Consider the following 20728-nt stretch of genomic DNA (forward strand, 5'->3'; position numbering starts at 1 on the left):
AGCACGGCAATATGTGCACATCCACGGATGGTGTTGGTCGTTGAAACAAACAGCACATCTCACTGCATGTTTTGATGGTTCGATGTACATATGACAAATAAAGCTAAACTAATCTCATTAGGTTAATCTAAATCACCTTTGGTATTTCACCCCCCCCCCCCGCCTTTGATTATCAAGCATCTATCTAACTTTTCATTAAAAACATCCAAGGACCTAGCTTCACCATTCTTTCAGGTAGAGAATTCCAAACATTCATGAACCTTGGAGGGATAAGTACTCATAAATTTGTCATATGAAGGAGATTTTTTTGCTTTAGACCATGACTTTTGTTCTATGTTTTCACCACAAAAGGAAGTACATCCATCTTGTTAAGACCCTTCAGTGTCTCATTCATTTCCACCAGGTCTTCTCTGTCTCTTCTAAATTCCAGTGTATACAAGCTTAAACTGTTCCTCCTTTCCTCACATAAACATCAATCTCTTGAACTTCCTGTAATTGCCCCCTCTCCTTTACCATTCCCCATTCCCATTTCCCTCTCTCACTTTACCTCCTTACCTGCACATCACCTCTCTCTGGTGCTCCTCCCCCTTCCCTTTCTTCTGTGGACTTCTGTCCTCTCCTGTCAGATTCCCCATTCCCCAACCCTGTATCTCTTTCACCAATCAACTTCCCAGCTCTTTACTTCGCCCCTCCCCCTCCCCCAGTTTCACCTATCACCCATCACTTTGTACATTTCCTCCCCTCCCCCCTCCTTATGCTGATTTCTCATCTCTCTTTTTCCAGTCCTGATGAAGGGTCTTGGCCCGCAACCTCGACTGCTTCCTCTTTGTCACACATGCTGCCTGGCTTGCTGAGTTCCTTCAGCATTTTGTGTGCGTTGCTTTGGATTTCCAGATCTGTAGATTTTCTGGTGCTTGTCACTCTAGTTGTAGTATATGCTCCTCTCATATATTCCTTTCATTCCCCTTAACTCCCGAAACACTTATAGACCAACCCTCAGCTTTCTGCACTCCAGTGAGAACAACCCCAATCTATCCAATCTCCCCTTGTAACTAAAGCCCTCCTTTCCAGGCAGAATCCCATACAATCTCTTGTGCCTTTGTTTGAGTGCTGCTCTACACTCTTTCATCTGCAGCTTCTTTTAATTTCCTGTGAAATGCACAGCATAGCATTTTCTCACTTTATGCTCTCTGTATATGATGTCAGATCTGATATATAAACTGTAAAAGGCAGATTGAATTGATTTAGAGACAATGCAATGTTAAAAATAGAATGAAGCTTTGATGTTGTAAATATCAATTTCAGAGAAAATAAAGGCTGTTTAGCAATGATTAAGAAATCATACCTGGAATAAGTCCCAACTCTTTCTTATGAACATAGTGGTAACCTGTCATTTAAATGCTCCAACATTTCATCTGTTTCAACACTAGGTATTGGCTAAAGAGTACTGTAGTAATGCTGGGCAGCTAACAAGCAATTTCCTTTTTAATTGAATTGCTACTGGAAAGTGATCCTTGATTTAGCTCATGATTATTATACGTGCCCAGAGCCTCACTACAACCTTCTCAGCAAAATATGGCCTGCTGTTTACTTCTCTTTTGCTTACAATGTTTAAAGTGACAGAAGCTAATTATCAAAGGTAATTTGGTGCAAATACATTAGCCTAGAATTTACTGTGAAAATAACACACTCTTTATGTGCTAATTAAAAACTATCTTCAGGTGAAATCAGAGATGTGGTTAAACTCGGAAATCTGGGTTGCTAGATATCTGCCACACTTTTTGTGAATACGTAGCTCCTCTGTAGAGAGAGAGTTAAGTGCACCAAGTTCCTCAGAGTTCACATCATGGATGACCTCACTGGTCCCTTAACATCACCTCCCTGAACAAGAAGGTACAGCAGTGGCCCCACTTCCTCAGGAGATTGAGGCAAGTGGGGCTCCCCCATCCCCAACTTAACTGAATTTTACAGGAACACTGTCGAGAGCGTCCTGACAAGCTGTATCTTCATCTGGTATGGGAGAAGCTGAGCATCAGACCAGAAGTCCCTACGAAGAACAGTGAGAATGGCTGTGAGGATCATAGGGGTCTCTCTACCGTCCATCAGAGACATTTATCAGGAGTGCTGCGTACGCAGGGCCTTTAGCATTATTAAGGATCCTGCTCATCCATCCAACATCCTCTTTGATTTTCTACCATCAGGCAGGAGATTACAATGCATAAAAACAAGACCGGTCAAGATGAGAAACAGTTTCTTCCCTCAGGCCATTAGGCTTCTGAACTCCCTGCCGCATCACATTCAAAGTGTCACCGGTTAATCTGTTCTGTACTTTACAATATTTAATTTATGCACTTTACTTTGTTTCTTTATGCATAATTCATCTGTAGATTTTATCGTTACTTTCCTAAGTTATTGTGGGTTACATGTGTTTTATGTGTACTATTGTGCTTTACAGCCAGGTCCAGAGGAACGTCTCGTTTGATGGTGTACATGTGTATAGGTAAATATCAATCAAATTGGCTTGACTTGGGGAACTTGGGTGATGTTTGTTCACTGGTATCAGTGACACAAACACTAGCCAGCAGAGAAAATAGTTTTATGTCCTGGTTTATCATTAGCATAAGCATTTTTAATCACAGTCAGTAAAACTGAAAATTAATCTCTATAAGAATGGAATCTCATTCCTTCAGAATTTAAATCATATACACAAAGATGTTACTTTTGATTTCCAGTTCTTTCTTCATTAATCATCCAATCTACTATCTCTTAATTTTGCTCTCTGATTTGACATTGAACTCATTTCTAATATTCTGTTTGATTCACCTGCGGTACTCCTCATTAACCATGATAGGTTACGATAAGGTGTGCCTTGCAAACACAATCCCATGTCCTGTTGAGGGGAAGAGAGATTCAGAAACTAATTAAAAATAATTTTCCAGCTGTGAATTATCATGGAACTTAAACTCACACAGGAAAACGTAATGAACATCAGGGATGGTCTGTTTACCAACTACAGAAAATTCTGGCCCAATGAAAGATTTGACAATTCTTTATAATATGTATAATATGCCTTCTGTATCTGTGGACATTGAAACCAACAAGTGTCAGCTTTATTGTCTGTAGTGTAAGTTGCATAATTAGTTAAGGCAGAGGAACTTTAAATAAAAAGAATAGTAACAGAATTCCAGTAAATGCTGGAAACACTCAGTGAGTCAGTCAGCGTCTGTAGATAAGAAAACAGAGTTAATGGTTCATTCGTTCATTACGTGCCATAGCGTATGATATGAGCAATCACAGTCTTTCCATAATTATGTTTGGTCTTGGCAAATATTTCTACTGAAGTTGTGTGCCTTTGCTTTCTTCTTACAAGATGGGTGATACCAGACATTATAGAAACATAGAAAAGCTACAGCACAATATAGGTCCTTCGGTCCACCAAGCTGTGCCAAACATGTCCTTAGAAATTATCTAGGGATACCCATAGCCCTCTATTTTTCTGAGCTCCATATACCTGTCCACGAGTCTCTTAAAAGACCCTATCGTATCCATATAACCATATAACAATCACAGCATGGAAACAGGCCATCTTGGCCCTCCTAGTCCGTGCTGAACTCTTAATGTCACCTAGTCCCACCTACCTGCACTCAGCCCATAACCCTCCATTCCTTTCCTGTCCATATACCTATCCAATTTTACCTTAAATGACACAACTGAACTGGCCTCTACTACTTCTACAGGAAGCTCATTCCACACAGCTATCACTCTCTGAGTAAAGAAATACCCCCTCGTGTTTCCCTTAAACTTTTGCCCCCTAACTCTCAAATCATGTCCTCTCGTTTGAATCTCCCCTACTCTCAATGGAAACAGCCTATTCACGTCAACTATCCCTCTCAAAATTTTAAATACCTCGATCAAATCCCCCCTCAACCTTCTACGCTCCAATGAATAGAGACCTAACTTGTTCAACCTTTCTCTGTAACTTAAGTGCTGAAACCCAGGTAACATCCTAGTAAATCGTCTCTGCACTCTCTCTAATTTATTGATATCTTTCCTATAATTCGGTGACCAGAACTGTACACAATATTCCAAATTTGGCTTTACCAATGCCTTGTACAATTTTAACATTACATCCCAACTTCTGTACTTTTGTATCCGCTTCCACCACTGTCACCGGCAGCCCATTCCACACATTCACCACTCTCTGCATAAAAAACTTACCCCTGACATCTCCTCTGTAGCTATTTCCAAGCACCTTAAAACTGTGCCCTCTCGTGCTAGCCATTTCAGCCCTGGGAATAAGCCTCTGACTATCCACACGATCAATGCCTCTCATCATCTTATACACCTCTCATCCTCCGTTGCTCCAAGGAAAAAAGGCTGAGTTCACTCAACTTATTTTAATAAGGCATGCTCCCCCAATCCAGGCAACATCCTTGTAAATCTCCTCTGCACCCTTTCTAATGTTTCCACATCCTTCCTATAGTGAGGCAATCAGAACAGAGCACAGTACTCCAAGAAGTGTCTGACCAGGGTCCTATATAGCTGCGATATTACCTCTCGGCTCCTAAACTCAATCCCATGATTGATAAAGGTCAGTGCACCGTATGCCTTCTTAACCACAGAGTCAATCTGTGCAGCAGTTTTGAGTGTCCAAATTGTCTGCCTGGTGACAGTGGTCACCTAACCAGGACTTGTGATCTGCACCGGCTGCTCGTACGACCATCCACCACCTGCTCCCATGGCTTCACGTGACCCTTACTGGGGTCTAAGCAGGTGCTCCACCTTGTCCTAGGGTGACCTGCAGACTAGTGGAGGGAAAGCTTCCCTTACACCTCCTTTGGTAGAGATGTGACCCCACCACCCAAGAGTTAATGGTATTAACTCTTTGCTTTACCACAGATGGTGCCTGATCTGCGGAATGTTTCCAATATTTTCTGCTTTTATTTGATTTCCTGCATCTACAGTTTTTCTTTGGTCTTCAGTAATAAAATCAGGTTTGATATAAAAATTTTAAAAGAAAGATAACAGAAATAAAAAAATATAGAACTGCAGGAAAACTGTCAATTTCAAATACAGTACTGTGTAAAAGTCTTAGGCATATATATAGGTAAGACTTTTGCACAGTACTGCAGTAATTTTAAGTATTGCACTGGACTGAGGCCGCACAAAAGAAAACAAATTTCATGATATATGTGAGTGATGATAAACCTGATTCTGATATGAGTCTGTACTGTGGACTGAGAGTGGGAAGGGGGCAGGGAGAGGGGAATCATGGTTGTGAAAAAGGAAGGGAGAGGGGAGGGAGCAGGAAGCATCAGAGAGACATTCTGTAACGATCAATAAACCAATTGTTTGGAATCAAATGACCTCCCCTGGTGTCTCAGGGATGGGTGTGTCTGCACCTGCGCCACCCCTTCCCAACCACTGAATTCCTTCTCTGCCACCTGTCCCACGCCCCTCCTGCAGCGCTCCACCCTCATCATTCCCAGCATCCTTTGCTCCCGCCAGATTTACAAACTCACTCTCTGCTCCATCTTGACAGATACAGTCCTGTGCAAAAGTCTTCAGCGCCCTAGCTATATATATATATATATATATACATATATACCTAAGACTTTTGCACAGTCCTGTAGATGAAAAGCAAGGTAACCTATGTGTCTTGGGAAGAAACATTCAGGAATGCTATGACCAGAATACATATTACCAGAAGAAGAAACTCTTTTGTACTTATGAATTGTGGATATTACTACCAAGATCCTCATTATTTCCTGTCCCTAATTGCCCTTGAGCAGTCGGTAGTGAGCTGCCTTCATAAACTGTTGTGATCATTCTGGTGAATTGACTGAGAGGTACGCACCATGACTTTTTACTTGAAGTTCGTTTCTGAGTGTGGTCAGGTCGTGTTGCTTGCTGGAGAGGGCTGCCTCTCCTTCTGAAGGCTTGCTAATGGAACTGGACATTGCCTATTTATCCAAACATGTCCACTCTCACTCAAACGGCACTTCAAAATGAGCTGCTCCCACCTCACCTCTATAATTCAGTTCTTCCGTTCATGTTTAGATCAAAGCTCTGACAAAGTCTGAAGAAGATTGGTTCTAGCCAAATTAAGTGTGAACACACAGTGCAGCAAAAGCTGGAGTTTAAATAAATAGACAAATGATGTAGTAAAGCGATTTTACAAATAAAAAAAAATGAGCTGCCGGGATGGTGAAATGCTCTGTGGACTTGTTTTAATCCCTTCCCAGAGACATTTGTTCATTTAGAGATACAGCACAGTAACAGGCCCTTCTGGCCCAATGAGCCCCTACTATCCAATTACATCCATGTGACCAATTAACCTACTAACCCCAACACCTTTGGAATGTGGGAGGAAACCAGAGCACCCAGAGGAAACCCACCAGGTCATGGGGAAAATGTACAAACTCTTTACAGACAGTGGCAGATTTGAACCTGGGTCACCAGCACTGTAGTAGCACTTTGCTAACCACTATGCTACCAAGCACTCCACCAGTGAGGCAGCGGCTCAAATCCCATTTCTGGCACAATTTGCACAATTTGAGGTGAATATTCTCTTTCTGATCTGTATAATTATATATTTCTATCACAATATACATACAGTATATAATGCTCTCTAGTGAACCTGTGGGATCTTATGTTTTATAACAGGAGGTCCTAAGGCATACAAGAAGGCAGCTGATGATAGAAATTTGAGTTAAAGATTTTTCATTGTTCCAATTGTATAGTGATTCAATAAACTTTTATAGAGGAATGCAAAGGTAGCAATGAGCAGGTATAAAAGGAACTGGAAAAATATGAGAGGATAGACAATTAGTACTGGAAATTGTTGAACAGAGTGAAAAAAAAAAGGCAATATCAGCATACAAACTAAACTGCAGAGAGAGGACGACAAGGATGGAGCTACCAAATCTAAGTCTTCATATACCATTAGAGCCTGAGAGATCTCAAATAGCCAAGTCCAGCACCTGGCCTTCATGTGCGGCTTGGCTACAAAGCTCGATGGAACCACTTCTACTGACACAAGATGGGGCAAAGGCAAATTACTAGCACCTTAAAACCAATCGCTTCGGGCGTATGGGGCTTGTCAGTTGTGGATGGCAGCTCATTGAGGAGAAGGAAAACTGATGTGAAACTCCACTCCTTTGCGGTGGTACCTACTCATGGGGAACACATTGGGAGTAAACTCCAAGGGAAAAGTCCAGAAATGGAGTCCCTAAGACAGCCCTATGTTGAGTTCAATGTTGACTAGCATCTCTTGCAATGCTGCTGGTGCCGAACTGTATTGGTCTCTGCCGTTCCGTTGGCCCTGCGAGGGGAGGGGGAGCCAGCTACATGGGTAACAGCTTACTCTCCATATCATACTGCCCTGGCTTGTGTATCACATAGTCCGTTGGGACACAACATCCATGGACGACCTCGTCCAACAGAGGGCCTCTCGCTAGAGCCTGGAGATGTGGTAGTGTAGTTCATCTTTCTGACAGGATTTTTTGGCAGTGGTGAGTCTTTTGTCAGAACTGTCATGAACTTCAATATTCTTTAAATGTCTCTGAGAGACAAGGAAAATTTGTTAACCTTCAAGCAAACTGTTTAAAAATACTGTATTAGAAGTACAAAGGCACTTGGAAGTAACAAAAATCATGAAGGCTAAAGCAAAATAGTTCAATTCCTGCTGCTGTCTAAAAGGAGTTTGCACGTCCTCCCAGTGACTGTGTGGGTCTCCTCTGGGTGTTCCAGTTTCCTCCCACACTCCAAAGATGCACATGGGTAAATTGGTCACATGAGTGTAATTAGGCAGTGTGGGTTGAAAGGGCCTGTTACCATGCTGTATCTCTAAATGAATGAAATAAATAAATAGTTTTAAGAAGTGTTTACCCTCCCCTTTGCCTTACTGCAGGTATAAAATCCCATCAAGCTCAGACCGTCCACTGTCAGCACTGAGGTCTCAGGTCCAGCCTAAGGTCTGAGGTCCATGATCTGATAGGTGCTTACAAGGCATATTGACAGATGCAACCCACCAACCGACCACCACCATACTCCCATCCCAGTGTACTGTCCTGCCAGATCTGTCACCAAGACTTACACTCTCAGATGTTCATATTAATCCAGGAAAAAAGCATGATTTGTCCTTGACCTCAGCGGAGATGTGACCTTTCCTGTATATGAGGAAGCTCCCTTTCTTATGTGCCACTTGGAGATATTAAAAAGTGCTTAAGACAGCACTGAAGTAATGGCTCGTTGGGTTATGAAGCAATATGGTTGTCTTTGTTCATAAGAACCTGCATTTCGGATACACGTTGCCAGCTAAATCACTTGAGAAAGAACTCTGCAGACAGGAAGAAAATTGAAACAAACCCTTTCAATGAGGAAATAAGTTGAGAGGCAGAAGGAGAAGAAAACACACACGCAGAAGGCAACCATATCAGCTGCCTCATGCAGTGTTAGAACTCAGTGTAGTTTATCCCAATCCTACTGCGAGCTGATGATAAACTTAGTTATCTACACTGAACATTCTGCATTGTTCTCATAACCCTGAAGAGATACCTGTACGAGCATGATCTACATGGCTGCATATTCAAGTACATACTCGTTAAATGCAAGTTTCTATATGCTCCAGATATTTACAACTGAAGGAGTAGGAAGTGGGAATAAACAGCCCTGTTTTCACACTGAGACATTGGTGATTATTAGTTGTGATTTTAGATATTACTGTAGCAGATTTATCAGTCTTTTTGTTTTTCTCTTTCTTCTCTGCTACACTCATTGATATCTCAATCTAACCCAATCTGAGAATCCACTCACTTGGGTACATAAGAGGAAATATTCATGCCCTGCATTAAAAATGCACAATATAATTGCAGTGTAATATCTTCAAGCCATAAATTGCTCACATACGGATCAGAATAATCACGGTAATGTTATTGCCATTACAGCAGCCAAGCTTGACAGATACAAGGCACACTGACATTATTTGACCCATGTAGATTACTGATACCCAAATTATAATGTTCTTCAGAATCGCATAGTACTGTAATTGTATGGATCATTGGGTTTGTGCAGCACCTTGAAAGATAATGGAAGACAAAAGTCTAGGAATGATAAAACAATAACCTTCATTAATATATTGCATGGTATTTTATACTATATATTAATGCTGGTGGCAGGGTGGTGATACGTCTCTACCAAAGGAGGAGCAAGGCACTCCTTCCTTCCGCTAGCCTGCAGGTCACCCATTGGCGAGGTGTAGCGCCTGCTTACCCTCTTGATCAGGGTCACGTGAAGACATGGTAGCAGGTAGTGAATAGTCGTATGAGAAGCTGGTGCATATCAGAAGTCCTGGTTATGTGACCACTGATGCTAGGCAAGCAATCTCTGAAGAGTAATGATAATGTCTGAGGTCACCCATACAGTATTGTAAAGGCACTGTTCAGAAGAAGGCAATGGCAAACCACTTCTGTAGAAAAATTTGCTAAGAACAGTCATGGTCATGGAAGACCATGGTTGCCCACATCACACACAAAATGATGATGATGATGTCAATGGGTAACTATATCTTTATGGTTTTAGAATTTAATGATACCTTTTGATTCATTTTGCACAAAAGAAAAAGCTGACCTATATTTTTATAATCTGAAATGACCATTATTCAAAATCTCTCAACATGAATATAATATATGCCATGGGAGAGGAGAACTGTCAGATTAAAGAAATCATGAATAAAATTATGGAAAGACCATGATCGCTAATATCAAACAACACAGTATGTAATGAATGGACGATAGAATTTACAGCACAAAAATAGCTAGAATGTAAACTTGTGAAGTGGGATTAATCTATGCCCATCTACTTTGATATCGAGCTGCTTTCTTAGTAAAGACCATGACGGCAGCTATAGCCAGCTGGTCATGCATGTCTCAATAGTGAAGGCAGTTTAATGAGCTACTTACCATTCAGGATGGACCACAATGCTTTTAAAACGACTTTGCACCTTTTAAGTGAAAGATCTATTTGAAGTTGGAGCAGATTGTAGAGCCTGGTGTAGATTCTTTGTGACATAAAGGAAGAATACAACAGTGGTCAAAAGTAGAAGAGGATACTCAAGGTACTCTGCAAGTGCCTGGGGCTTTGAGGAAGAAACTAGACAAGGGAGAGATGTGCCCTATTAACACCAGACCTGGAAGTTGACGGATAGGCTGTGGGAGTATGTAACAGTTGTATTGTGGGTCATATCAAGCTCAGTAGCCTAAATATGGTGGACAATAAATTCAGTGATGTCCAGCACTATGAATGCAAATATCTTTAAATTCTACATCGCTTACTATTTGCATCGTGGAGGCATCACCAATGTCTAGACATTGAGATCTACTCTCAACATATTAATGATATGGCGACAGAAGTAGGCCAGAGATGGTATACTTTGATGAATCCTCTCAATCCCTGACTCCTAAAGCATTTCTTCTATCTCCAAGCCATAAACTGGAGGCATGAGAGATTTGCCAGGGTTGTGTACAGCTCCAACAACACTCAAAAAGCTCATCACCATCCAGGACAAAGCAATTTGTTTGCTTGGCACCTTATCCATCGCGCCAAGCATTAATTCCCTCTCCAAACATTATTTGACATCTTTGTTCCATCTGCTGAGGCTTCACTTATGAATCTTTTAGGATCATCTATTGTATGCAGAGCTCCCAATGCAGCCTCCTCTACATTGGTGAGACTGGTCATAAATTGGAGGACCGCTTTGTCAAGCACTTCTGCTCCATCCATTAAAAATGTAACTTCCCTGTGACCAACCCTTTTAATTCCTACCCTATTTCCCATTCTGACATGTTGGTCCATGGCTTCCTCTTCTGCTACAAGGAGACCACCCTCAAAATGGAGGAGCAGCACCTCATATTCTCCACTTGGTGGCATGAACATCAGGCTCTCCTTGTGGTCATTTTCTTTCTTTCTTTCTTTTCTTTCCCCCTCCCTCTTCCCGTTCTGGCCTCTTACCTCTTCTCTTCACCTGCATACCATCTTCCCCAACTGCCCCTCCTTCTTCTCTCTCTCCCATAGTCCACTCCCCTCTCCCATCAGATCCCTTCTTCTCCAGTCGCCTACCTTTCCCACCCATCTGGTTTCACCTATCATGTTCTAGCTTGTCCTCCTTCCCCTCCACCCACCTTTTTATTCCGGCATCTTTCCCGTTCCTTTCCAGCCCTGAAAAAGAGTGTTAGCCCAAAACATTGATTGTTTATTCATATTCATAGACCTGCTGAGTTCCTCTAGTATTTTGTTAATGTTGCTCTGGACAATCTGCACAATCTCTTGTGTTTGTAGTTCCTACTACCACTTGTGTAAGATGGTTGAGAAAGTACCATCCACAAAAGGCAATGGTTCCCTCATCCAGGCTATTCCAATAGTGTCAGGAAATGTAGAGGAGGCTTGACCCAAAGGCAGAGCATTGGAGACAATTTAGCAGTAGGCAATGACTTTAATAATAGACTGCAAAATAACAATGCTTGCAGGGCCACAAAACAAGAGAGAACAGAAACTGAACACAACAGGCAACAAGGTAAACTTTAGGCAGACAGAGTGAAAGGTGGGAGCAACTGGTTGAGGCCAATGAGTCAACAAGGACTGTGGATGAGAACTGGGGTTAAATAGGCTGCAGGTGATGAGTCTGGTGAGCAGGTGAGTCCTATTTAGATGGGTGGAGACTGGGAGGTGTCAACGGGAAGAGGCCAGACGGATAGAACCTCCCTGAGTTGTGACCTATAATGCCAAGAGGAACAAGAACAGCAGGAGTATGGGAGCATCATCTCCTGCAAGTTTCTTCCAAATCACACCTCATTCTAACTTTGAAATACATCACTGTTCCTCTATAGTTCTAGGATCTAAATCCTGGAGATCTTTATCCAATGGTATTTAGGGAGTACACTCATACAGAGTACTGCAGTGGTTCAATGGTGGCACACACACAACTATCTTCTGAAGATCAATTAGAAATTGGCTAACTATCCTGATGTTCCCATCAATGACCATTTCCTGAAAGATTACTAGCTTAAAACAAATCCATCCCACCAACTGCACAACTATGTTCAGATGCCGGTCCCTGCAAGATCCTGGTTGACTGGCCCTCCATTGGTCAGGCCATAGATATTGCTTCTTAACTGCCTACGCGATATGGAGCTGTACAATATGTAGAACAAGCTGATATAAGCAAAGGCTTCCCCCTCTCCACGCAGCTGACGAATCCAGGGAACGGCACAGACCGATACAGTTTGGCACCAGCGGCATTGCAGGAGTTGTCAGGCAGTGTTGAACTCAACATTGCACTGTTTAGGGACTCCAACTCCATATTTTTCCTTGGTGTTTACTCCCAAATCCTTCTCCATGAGAGGGTATAGACACAAGGCAGTTGAGGTCTGAGATCAGTTTTCCTTCTCCTAGATGAGCTGCTAAGCATGGCTGATGAACCCCATCTGCCCAACAGAACCTGATTATCCACATACTAAAAATCCCTATCAATCAGGAAATGTGCGTGACATACAGGTTAGCCTCCCCGCATACACCAAGCACCACTACAAGTTTCACATCCCCATCCTACGGCTTGGCGTATTACCGTCTATCTTGCCATAACAGTTGCTTCACCCAACACACTGCGTATCAGTCACTGACAGAATTCACACCCTCTTGTAGGATATCTACCTCTGCTCACATGTGAAAAGCTATGTGTCCTAACTACACCCTCTCTGACCCCTCACCCCTTCACCCTTCCATGGTGTTCACTATTACTAGTGTGGCCATTACTAAAGATGTGACAGGTGTGGGGACAACAGGATTAATTAAAGAAGGTAGTGCTTTAATGTTTTATTCTCTGGTTGACCTCACACCTCTCTCTTCCCATTTGCTTCTGCATGCCTTCCTCTCACCATTATCTAACTCTTTGGGTTCTCCATTCAGATACCAAATAACTGTAGCCCGGCCAGGCAGAGGTTGGAAACAACCAGGTGACAGAGTGTGGAAGCAGAGATAACAAAGAAATAACATCCTCAATTTCCCACTCTCGGCTATCAGTGCAGATATTGACATTGTACGTTATTAGTATAGTTTGGAGGTGGATCAAAGTTCAAAGCAAATTTATTGTCAAAGTAGATACATGTCACCGTATACAACCCTGAGATTCATTTTCTTGTGAACATTCTCAACAAATCTATTGAATAATAACCATAACAGAATCAATGAAGGACCACATCAACCTGAGCATTCAACCAGTGCGCAAAAGACAACAGGCTATGCAAGTACAAAAAGAAAGAAATAATAATACTGAAAAAACAACAATTATCAAGAGCATGAGATGAAGAGTCCTTGAAAGTGAGTCCATAGGTTGTGGGAACATTTCAGTGATGGTGGAGGTGACGTTGAGTGAAGTTGTCCTTTTGGTTACACATTATAAATGTGGAATTCAGTTTGTTCTGTTGCTAGGGTATGTGATGGGTGGTTGTCCATTGTATCCGATGATGAAAGGAAATCTGTGTGGTAGAGTTTTTGAAGTGGAAAAGTCATTGCACTGGGGCAGTTCCACTCTCTTGACCTCGGAAGTCCAAGTCCAGTGGTGCAAACAAGTATCACAGACTGGGGTCTTCCTGGTTGCAGTGCAGGACCATGACGTTTCCTATGATTTGTCCTGCCCTTCTCTCTCCACGGAGCGTTGCAGTTCTGCCTTCCTGGTCATTGGATCTCACTGAAGATCTGATCCGCCCAGTTCGCTGGAGCTGACTTTGCATGCTAGGACAAGCATGTCCCTATCTCACCCAGGTATGAGGCTGCCTGGTTTAGGCTGCCTGTCGAAGCAGTGTACCGGGGTGTGGCCACTATCACGTGCAAACAGCTACATGGAACCACAGGTGAGAGCTCAGTGTCCTGGTGGGGGTCAAAAGTGAATGAGCTGCCCCAGGATGGCGACAACAAGCCCCTTTGCTCCCTGGATACACCATACTCTTTGATAAGTAACTGATAAAATATTAAGTTTAGTGATCCTTTCAATGGCTTTGGAGGTTGCTCCATTCATTACTCAGCACCTCCTGTGTTATAATGGACCGTGGCTGGTGGCAGAATGACTCTCTGGAATTTGTGTGAATATAGTCAAGAAATGGCAAAGGGGTATTTCATCTGTTCATTGGCAACAATCATATGTGATTAAAATTGTTGAATATTATTTACAAATAATATTGGTCATCACTGTAGTATAACAGTTAGCATAACACTGTTAGAGTGCCAATGAACCACGTTCAATTCTGCTGCTTTCTGTAAGGAGTTTGTACATTCTTCCAATGACCGGGTAGGTTTCCTCCTACATTCCAAAGACATATCAGCTATTAGGTTAATTAGTCACATGGGTGTATTTGGGCAAAGTGGACTTTCTAGCTGGAAGGGTCTATTGCCATGATCTATCTCTACCTAAGACCTTTGTACAGTACTGTATTTGTCAACATGGAGTGGAGAGCGAGTTTGTAAATCTGGTGGGAACAAAGGATGTTGGGCTTGGCAAGATTGGAGCCCCACAGGAGGGGTGTTGGACAGATGGCAGAGAACGGGTGCAGACACATCCAGCCCTGAGACACCAGGCAAGGACATTTGAGTGCAAATATTGGTTTATTGATCAATACAGAGTGTCTCTCTGGTGCTTCCCTTCCCCCTCTTTCTCTCTCCCTTCCCTCTTCCCACTCAGTCCACAATAGAGACTCATATCAAGATCAGGTTTATCTTCACTCTCATATGTCATGAAATAGCTTTTTTATGGCAACAGTACAGTGCAAGACATAAAATAGCTACAGTACTATACAAAAGTCTTAGGGAGGGAGGGAGGGAGGGAGAGAGAGAGCGAGAGAGAGAGAGAGTGCACGCGTGTGTGCACACCTAAGACTTTTGCACAGTACCTTAAATAGATAGATAAGTGGAATGCATGAATACTTTAGCTAGAGTTCTATTTTTAGCTGAGTAGGAAAGTATAATGAGAATCTTTTCACTTTAGTTTGGCTTACTTCTGCAAGTTTGCAAATTACTTTACAATTTTTCCTGCAACATTAACTCCAGCCATAGACATGGGTCTTGTAATCAGCAGAAAACTGAACACCATTACTATTATTCTGCCCTGCCTAAACAGTGGAATGATTCCTTTGCCCTTTCTCCTGTTTTTGATTAAAATTTAAAAACTCTGTCTTATGTAAGTTCATTAACAATAACCGTGTAGTAACATTTGACTAGGAGGGAGATGAGCAATCAGCAGTATTATATTTATAGTTCACAAGAAATCTTGTCTAATGTTTGGTTCTATTCATTTCAAACCTTTTTAAAGTTTGTTATCAATATCTTTCCTACCCACCTGGCTTCACCTATCACCTTCTAGCTAGGTGGCATGGCAGCATAGTGGTTAGCACAACGCTTTACAATACCAGTGACGCAGGTTCGATTCCCGTAGCTGCCTGTAAGGAACTCATCCGTTCTCTCCTTTCCCGTGTGGGTTTCCTCCGGTGGTCTGGTGTCCTCCCACAGTCCAGAGACCCTCTGGTCAGTAGGTTAATTGGTCATTGTAAATTGTCCCGTGATTAAATCAGGGGTTTGCTGGGCGGCGTGGCTCGAAGGACCAGAAGGCTCTATTCCATCCTGTATCTTAATAAATAAATAAATAAAATCTTCTTTCTCCTCCACCCACCTCCACCTTATTATTCATCCAGGGTGACCAAGGATGGGAGCTCAACATCCAGGGATATTCAATATTCAGGAGGGATAGACAGGAAAGAAAAGGAGGTGGGGTAGCATTGCTGGTTAGAGAGGAGATTAACATGATAGAAAGGAAGGACATTAACCTGCAGGATGTGGAATCGATATGGGTAGAGCTGCATAACACTAAGGGGCAAAAAATGCTGGTGGGAGTTGTGTACAGGCCACCTAACAGTAGTAGGGAGGTTGGGGATGGTATTAAACAGGAAATTAGAAATGCGTGCAATAAAGGAACAGTAGTTATAATGGGTGACTTCAATCTACATATAGATTGGGTGAACCAAATTGGTAAGGGTGCCAAGGAAGAGGATTTCTTGGAATGTGTGCGGGATGGTTTTCTGAACCAACATGTCAAGGAACCAACTAGAGAGCAGGCCATTCTAGATTGAGTATTGAGCAATGAGGAAGGGTTAGTTAGCAATCTTGTCGTGCAAGGCCCCTTGGGTAAGAGTGACCATAATATGGTGGAATTCTTCATTAAGATGGAGAGTGACCTAGTTAATTCAGAAACAAAGGTTCTGAACTTAAAGAAGGGTAACTTTGAAGGTATGAGACGTGAATTAGCTAAGATAGACTGGCAAATGATACTTAAAGGGTTGACGGTGGATATGCAATGGCAAGCATTTAAAGATCGCATGGATGAACTACAACAATTGTTCATCCCAGTTTGGCAAAAGAATAAACCAGGGAAGGTAGTGCACCCGTGGCTGACAAGGGAAGTTAGGGATAGTATCAAGTCCAAAGAAGAAACATATAAATTAGCAAAAAAAAGTGGCACCCCTGAGGACTGGGAGAAATTCAGAGACCAGCAGAGGAGGGCAAAGGGCTTAATTAGGAAAGGGAAAAAAGATTATGAGAGAAAGCTGGCAGGGAACATAAAAACTGACTGTAAAAGCTTTTATAGATATGTGAAAAGAAAAAGATTGGTCAAGACAAATGTAGGTCCTTTACAGTCAGAAACAGGTGAATTAATCATAGGGAACAAAGACATGGCAGACCAATTGAATAACTACTTTGGTTCTGCCTTCACTAAGGAGGATATAAATAATCTTCCGGAAATAGTAAGGGACCGAGGGTCTAGTGAAATGGAGGAACTGAGGGAAATACATGTTAGTAGGGAAGTGGTGTTAGGTAAATTGAAGGGTTTAAAGGCAGATAAATCCCCAGGGCCAGATGGTCTGCATCCCAGAGTGCTTAAGGAAGTAGCCCAAGAAATAGTGGATGCATTAGTGATAATTTTTCAAAACTCCTTAGATTCTGGAGTAGTTCCTGAGGACTGGAGGGTGGCTAATGTAACCCCACTTTTTAAAAAAGGAGGGAGAGAGAAACTGGGGAATTATAGACCGGTTAGTCTGACATCGGTGGTGGGGAAAATGCTAGAGTCGGTTATCAAAGATGTGATAACAGCACATTTGGAAAGAGGTGAAATCATCGGACAAAGTCAGCATGGATTTGTGAAAGGAAAATCATGTCTGACGAATCTTATAGAATTTTTTGAAGATGTAACTAGTAGAGTGGATAGGGGAGAGCCAGTGGATGTGGTATATTTAGATTTTCAAAAGGCTTTTGACAAGGTCCCACACAGGAGATTAGTGTGCAAACTTAAAGCACACAGTATTGGGGGTATGGTATTGATGTGGATAGAGAATTGGTTGGCAGACAGGAAACGAAGAGTGGGAGTAAACGGGACCTTTTCAGAATAGCAGGCAGTGACTAGTGGGGTACCACAAGGCTCAGTGCTGGAACCCCAGTTGTTTACAATATATATTAATGATTTAGATGAGGGAATTAAATGCAGCATCTCCAAGTTTGTGGATGACACGAAGCTGGGCGGCGGTGTTAGCTGTGAGGAGGATGCTAAAAGGATACAGGGTGACTTGGATAGGTTAGGTGAGTGGGCAAATTCATGGCAGATGCAATTTAATGTGGATAAATTTGAGTTATCCACCTTGGTTGCAAGAACAGGAAAACAGATTATTATCTGATTGGTGGCCGATTAGGAAAAGGGGAGATGCAACAAGACCTGGGTGTCATTGTACACCAGTCATTGAAGGTGGGCATGCAGGTTCAGCAGGCAGTGAAAAAGGCAAATGGTATGTTGGCATTCATAGCAAAAGGATTTGAGTACAGGAGCAGGGAGGTTCTACTGCAGTTGTACAAGGCCTTGGTGAGACCGCACCTAGAATATTGTGTGCAGTTTTGGTCCCCTAATCGGAGGAAAGACATTCTTGCCATAGAGAGAGTACAGGGAAGGTTCACCAGATTGATTCCTGGGATGGCAGGACTTTCATATGAAGAAAGACTGGATCGACTAGGCTTATACTCACTGGAATTTAGAAGATAGAGGGGGGGTCTTATTGAAACGTATAAAATTCTAAAGGGATTGGACAGGCTAGATGCAGGAAGATTGTTTCCGATGTTGGGGAAGTCCAGAACGAGGGGTCACAGTTTATGGATAATGGGGAAGCCTTTTAGGACCGAGATGAGGAAAAACTTCTTTACACAGAGAGTGGTGAATCTGTGGAATTCTCTGCCACAGGAAACAGTTGAGGCTGGTTCATTGGCTATATTTAAGAGGAAGTTAGATACGGCCCTTGTGGCTAAAGGGATCAGGGGGTATGGAGAGAAAGCAGGTACAGGGTTCTGAGTTGGACAATCAGCCATGATCATACTGAATGGCGGTGCAGGCTTGAAGGGCCGAATGGCCTACTCCTGCACCCATTTTCTATGTTTCTATGTTTCTATTCTAACGTTTTCCCCCTTCCTTTCCAGTCCCGAAATGTCAACTGTTTATTCATTTCGATAGCTGCTGCCTGACCTGCTGAGTTCCTTCAGCATTTTATGTGTGTTGCTCTGGATTTGCAGTATCTCCAGAATCTCTTGTGTTTATTATTATCGATATGCTTCTGGCAATTAATTCTAAGAATGCCATTAATAGAGCTTTGTGCATGTGGATTCATTCTTTTGGAATTTAATTCTTTTGGTTTAATTGAAAAATAGATATGTTAAACACAGAATCACGTTCAGTCACTTCCCTAATTTTATCAAATGTCTTAGAAGCATTCAGCTTGCTGACTGTAACTAACCTGAGATATTCAAAACATTGTGGGAATCAAAGTGTATGAAAGACAAAGAAATATATGTTGATCGAAATGTGTTCTTAAAATTACACCCTATCAATCAGTTGAGAGGGTAGCATACTCTCAAAACAAAAGTTTATTTTACAGGAGCATTTATTTAAGGGAGAACTGTTTAGAAAGGTTTTGCAATTAGTTAACAATGAATGCTAGAGCCAGCTGTGTCACAGCCACAATACATGAACGAGATCCTCATTCATTTTAACAGATACGTGTAAGGCTGAAAGTACACAGCAGGTCGAGCAGCATCAAAGGGACAAAAATAGAGTCAATGTTTCAGGTCAAGGATGCTTCAACCGAGCTGCAAACAAAGTGAGAAAAATAGTTTTATAAGTTGTAGGAAAGGTCGGAGTGGCGAAAACAGAGAGAGTATTTGTGATATGGTGCAAATTAAAACAACATTTTAAAATAAAAACCACAGTTAAAAAAAAAGAAAAAAATGTCCAACTTAAATATATTACATTCTGTGATCACAATATAACCTCCACTACATCAGAGAAGTTGAACACAGATTGGGTGTTTGCTTTGTTGAACATCTTGTCAGGGTCCGGTCCAGTCCGGAATCCGCGTTCCGGGTCTCGATCCGGTCCGAGGGCTCCGGACTCCGGGTCCTGCAGTTGTCCCTCCCGTCACCCGTGAACTAGTTAGGACCCTCCTGGCTCAAGGAGGCACACCTGTGACTCATTGAGCTGCAGGTGTTTATAAGGGGCCTTGGGATTGGGACCAGGCGGGTGGTCATTTTGTTCTGTTTCCTGTTTCTCCGCCGGCTCCGAACTCTTCTCTGCATTCTGTTATCCCGCCCGGGCTCAGATCCACTCCTCATCATGCTTCTCTGCCCCGTACCAGTACTGCCAGGTTGGTCCTCTCGCCCACCTTTCTTCCCATGCGCTGGTCCCACTTCTCCGCTCGTTTGTTTTGTTCGCGCGGTCGCGCTGTCTGCCGGCCTGTCCCGATTTTCCTGCTATCATGACTGTTGTGTTGGTCACCCTGGACCTATGCCCACTCCTACCCCTTGCCGCCATCGGGCAGGTCCGGCCGGTCTGCCGCTGCCCAGCGGTGGTTCTGCCCCGTCCTCCTTTTCCGCCTGAACCCTGGGATTGTGCCCCACACTCGCCTAGGGGTTCGCGTCGTGCCCTGGCCTCCGGTGTTTCCACCTGGGAAGCAGCCCTACCCGGGATATATGCGGCCTGCCCAGGGAGGGCTCTCCACCAGCTTATCTAGTCACCTAGACCTGCCTACCTGAACCCCGGGGACCTGTCTGCCTGCCTGCCTGAACCCCGGGAGCCTGTCTACCTGAACTCGAACTCGGGGAGCCCGCTCCGCTCTGCCTGCCTGAACTCCGGGAGCCCGCTCCGCTCCGCCTGCCTGAACTCCAGGAGCCCGCTCCGCTCCACCTGCCTGAACTCCGGGAGCCCGCTCCGCTCTGCCTGCCTGAACTCCGGGAGCCCGCTGCGCTCTGCTTGCCTGAACTCCGGGAGCCTGCTCCGCTCTGCCTGCCTGACACTCTATCTACCTGAACCCCAGCTCTACCCTTAAATGCCATGGCATCCCCATCCTGTCCTCCCCCTAGTGCTGTAGTGTCTGCGTCCTGCGTTTGGGTCCATCTGGCCCCGTTCCTGACACATCTCCATTAAGTCCATTCTGGAAGTCCTAAGCTTCCAGTCGTCTGTCACTTTAATTCTAGTTCCATTTCCTACTCTGACCTCTCTATCATCAGCCTAAGCAATTGCTCCAATAATGTCAAACATGAGCTTGAGGAACAGCACTTAAAGTTCAAAGTGAATTTATTATCAAGGTACACACAGTAT

The 20728-nt window shown here is 43.1% G+C and overlaps 1 protein-coding gene across 4 annotated transcripts in view; it reads left to right on the plus strand.

Moving 5' to 3' along the window:
• The window catches only part of plpp4 (phospholipid phosphatase 4), a 353247-nt gene that overhangs the window by 77030 nt on the left and 255489 nt on the right, over window positions 1-20728 (plus strand). For 2 of the 4 annotated variants that reach the window (XM_073027697.1, XM_073027699.1), the window contains one exon: window positions 2456-2500. The exons of the other annotated variants lie outside the window; for them this stretch is intronic. In XM_073027697.1, the coding sequence (XP_072883798.1) occupies window positions 2456-2500 (45 nt within the window). The remainder of the gene's footprint in view (window positions 1-2455; window positions 2501-20728) is intronic. 4 annotated transcript variants of the gene reach the window in all.

The sequence above is a fragment of the Hemitrygon akajei genome, chromosome 23, assembly GCF_048418815.1.
Source record: "Hemitrygon akajei chromosome 23, sHemAka1.3, whole genome shotgun sequence".
Taxonomy (NCBI): domain Eukaryota; kingdom Metazoa; phylum Chordata; class Chondrichthyes; order Myliobatiformes; family Dasyatidae; genus Hemitrygon; species Hemitrygon akajei.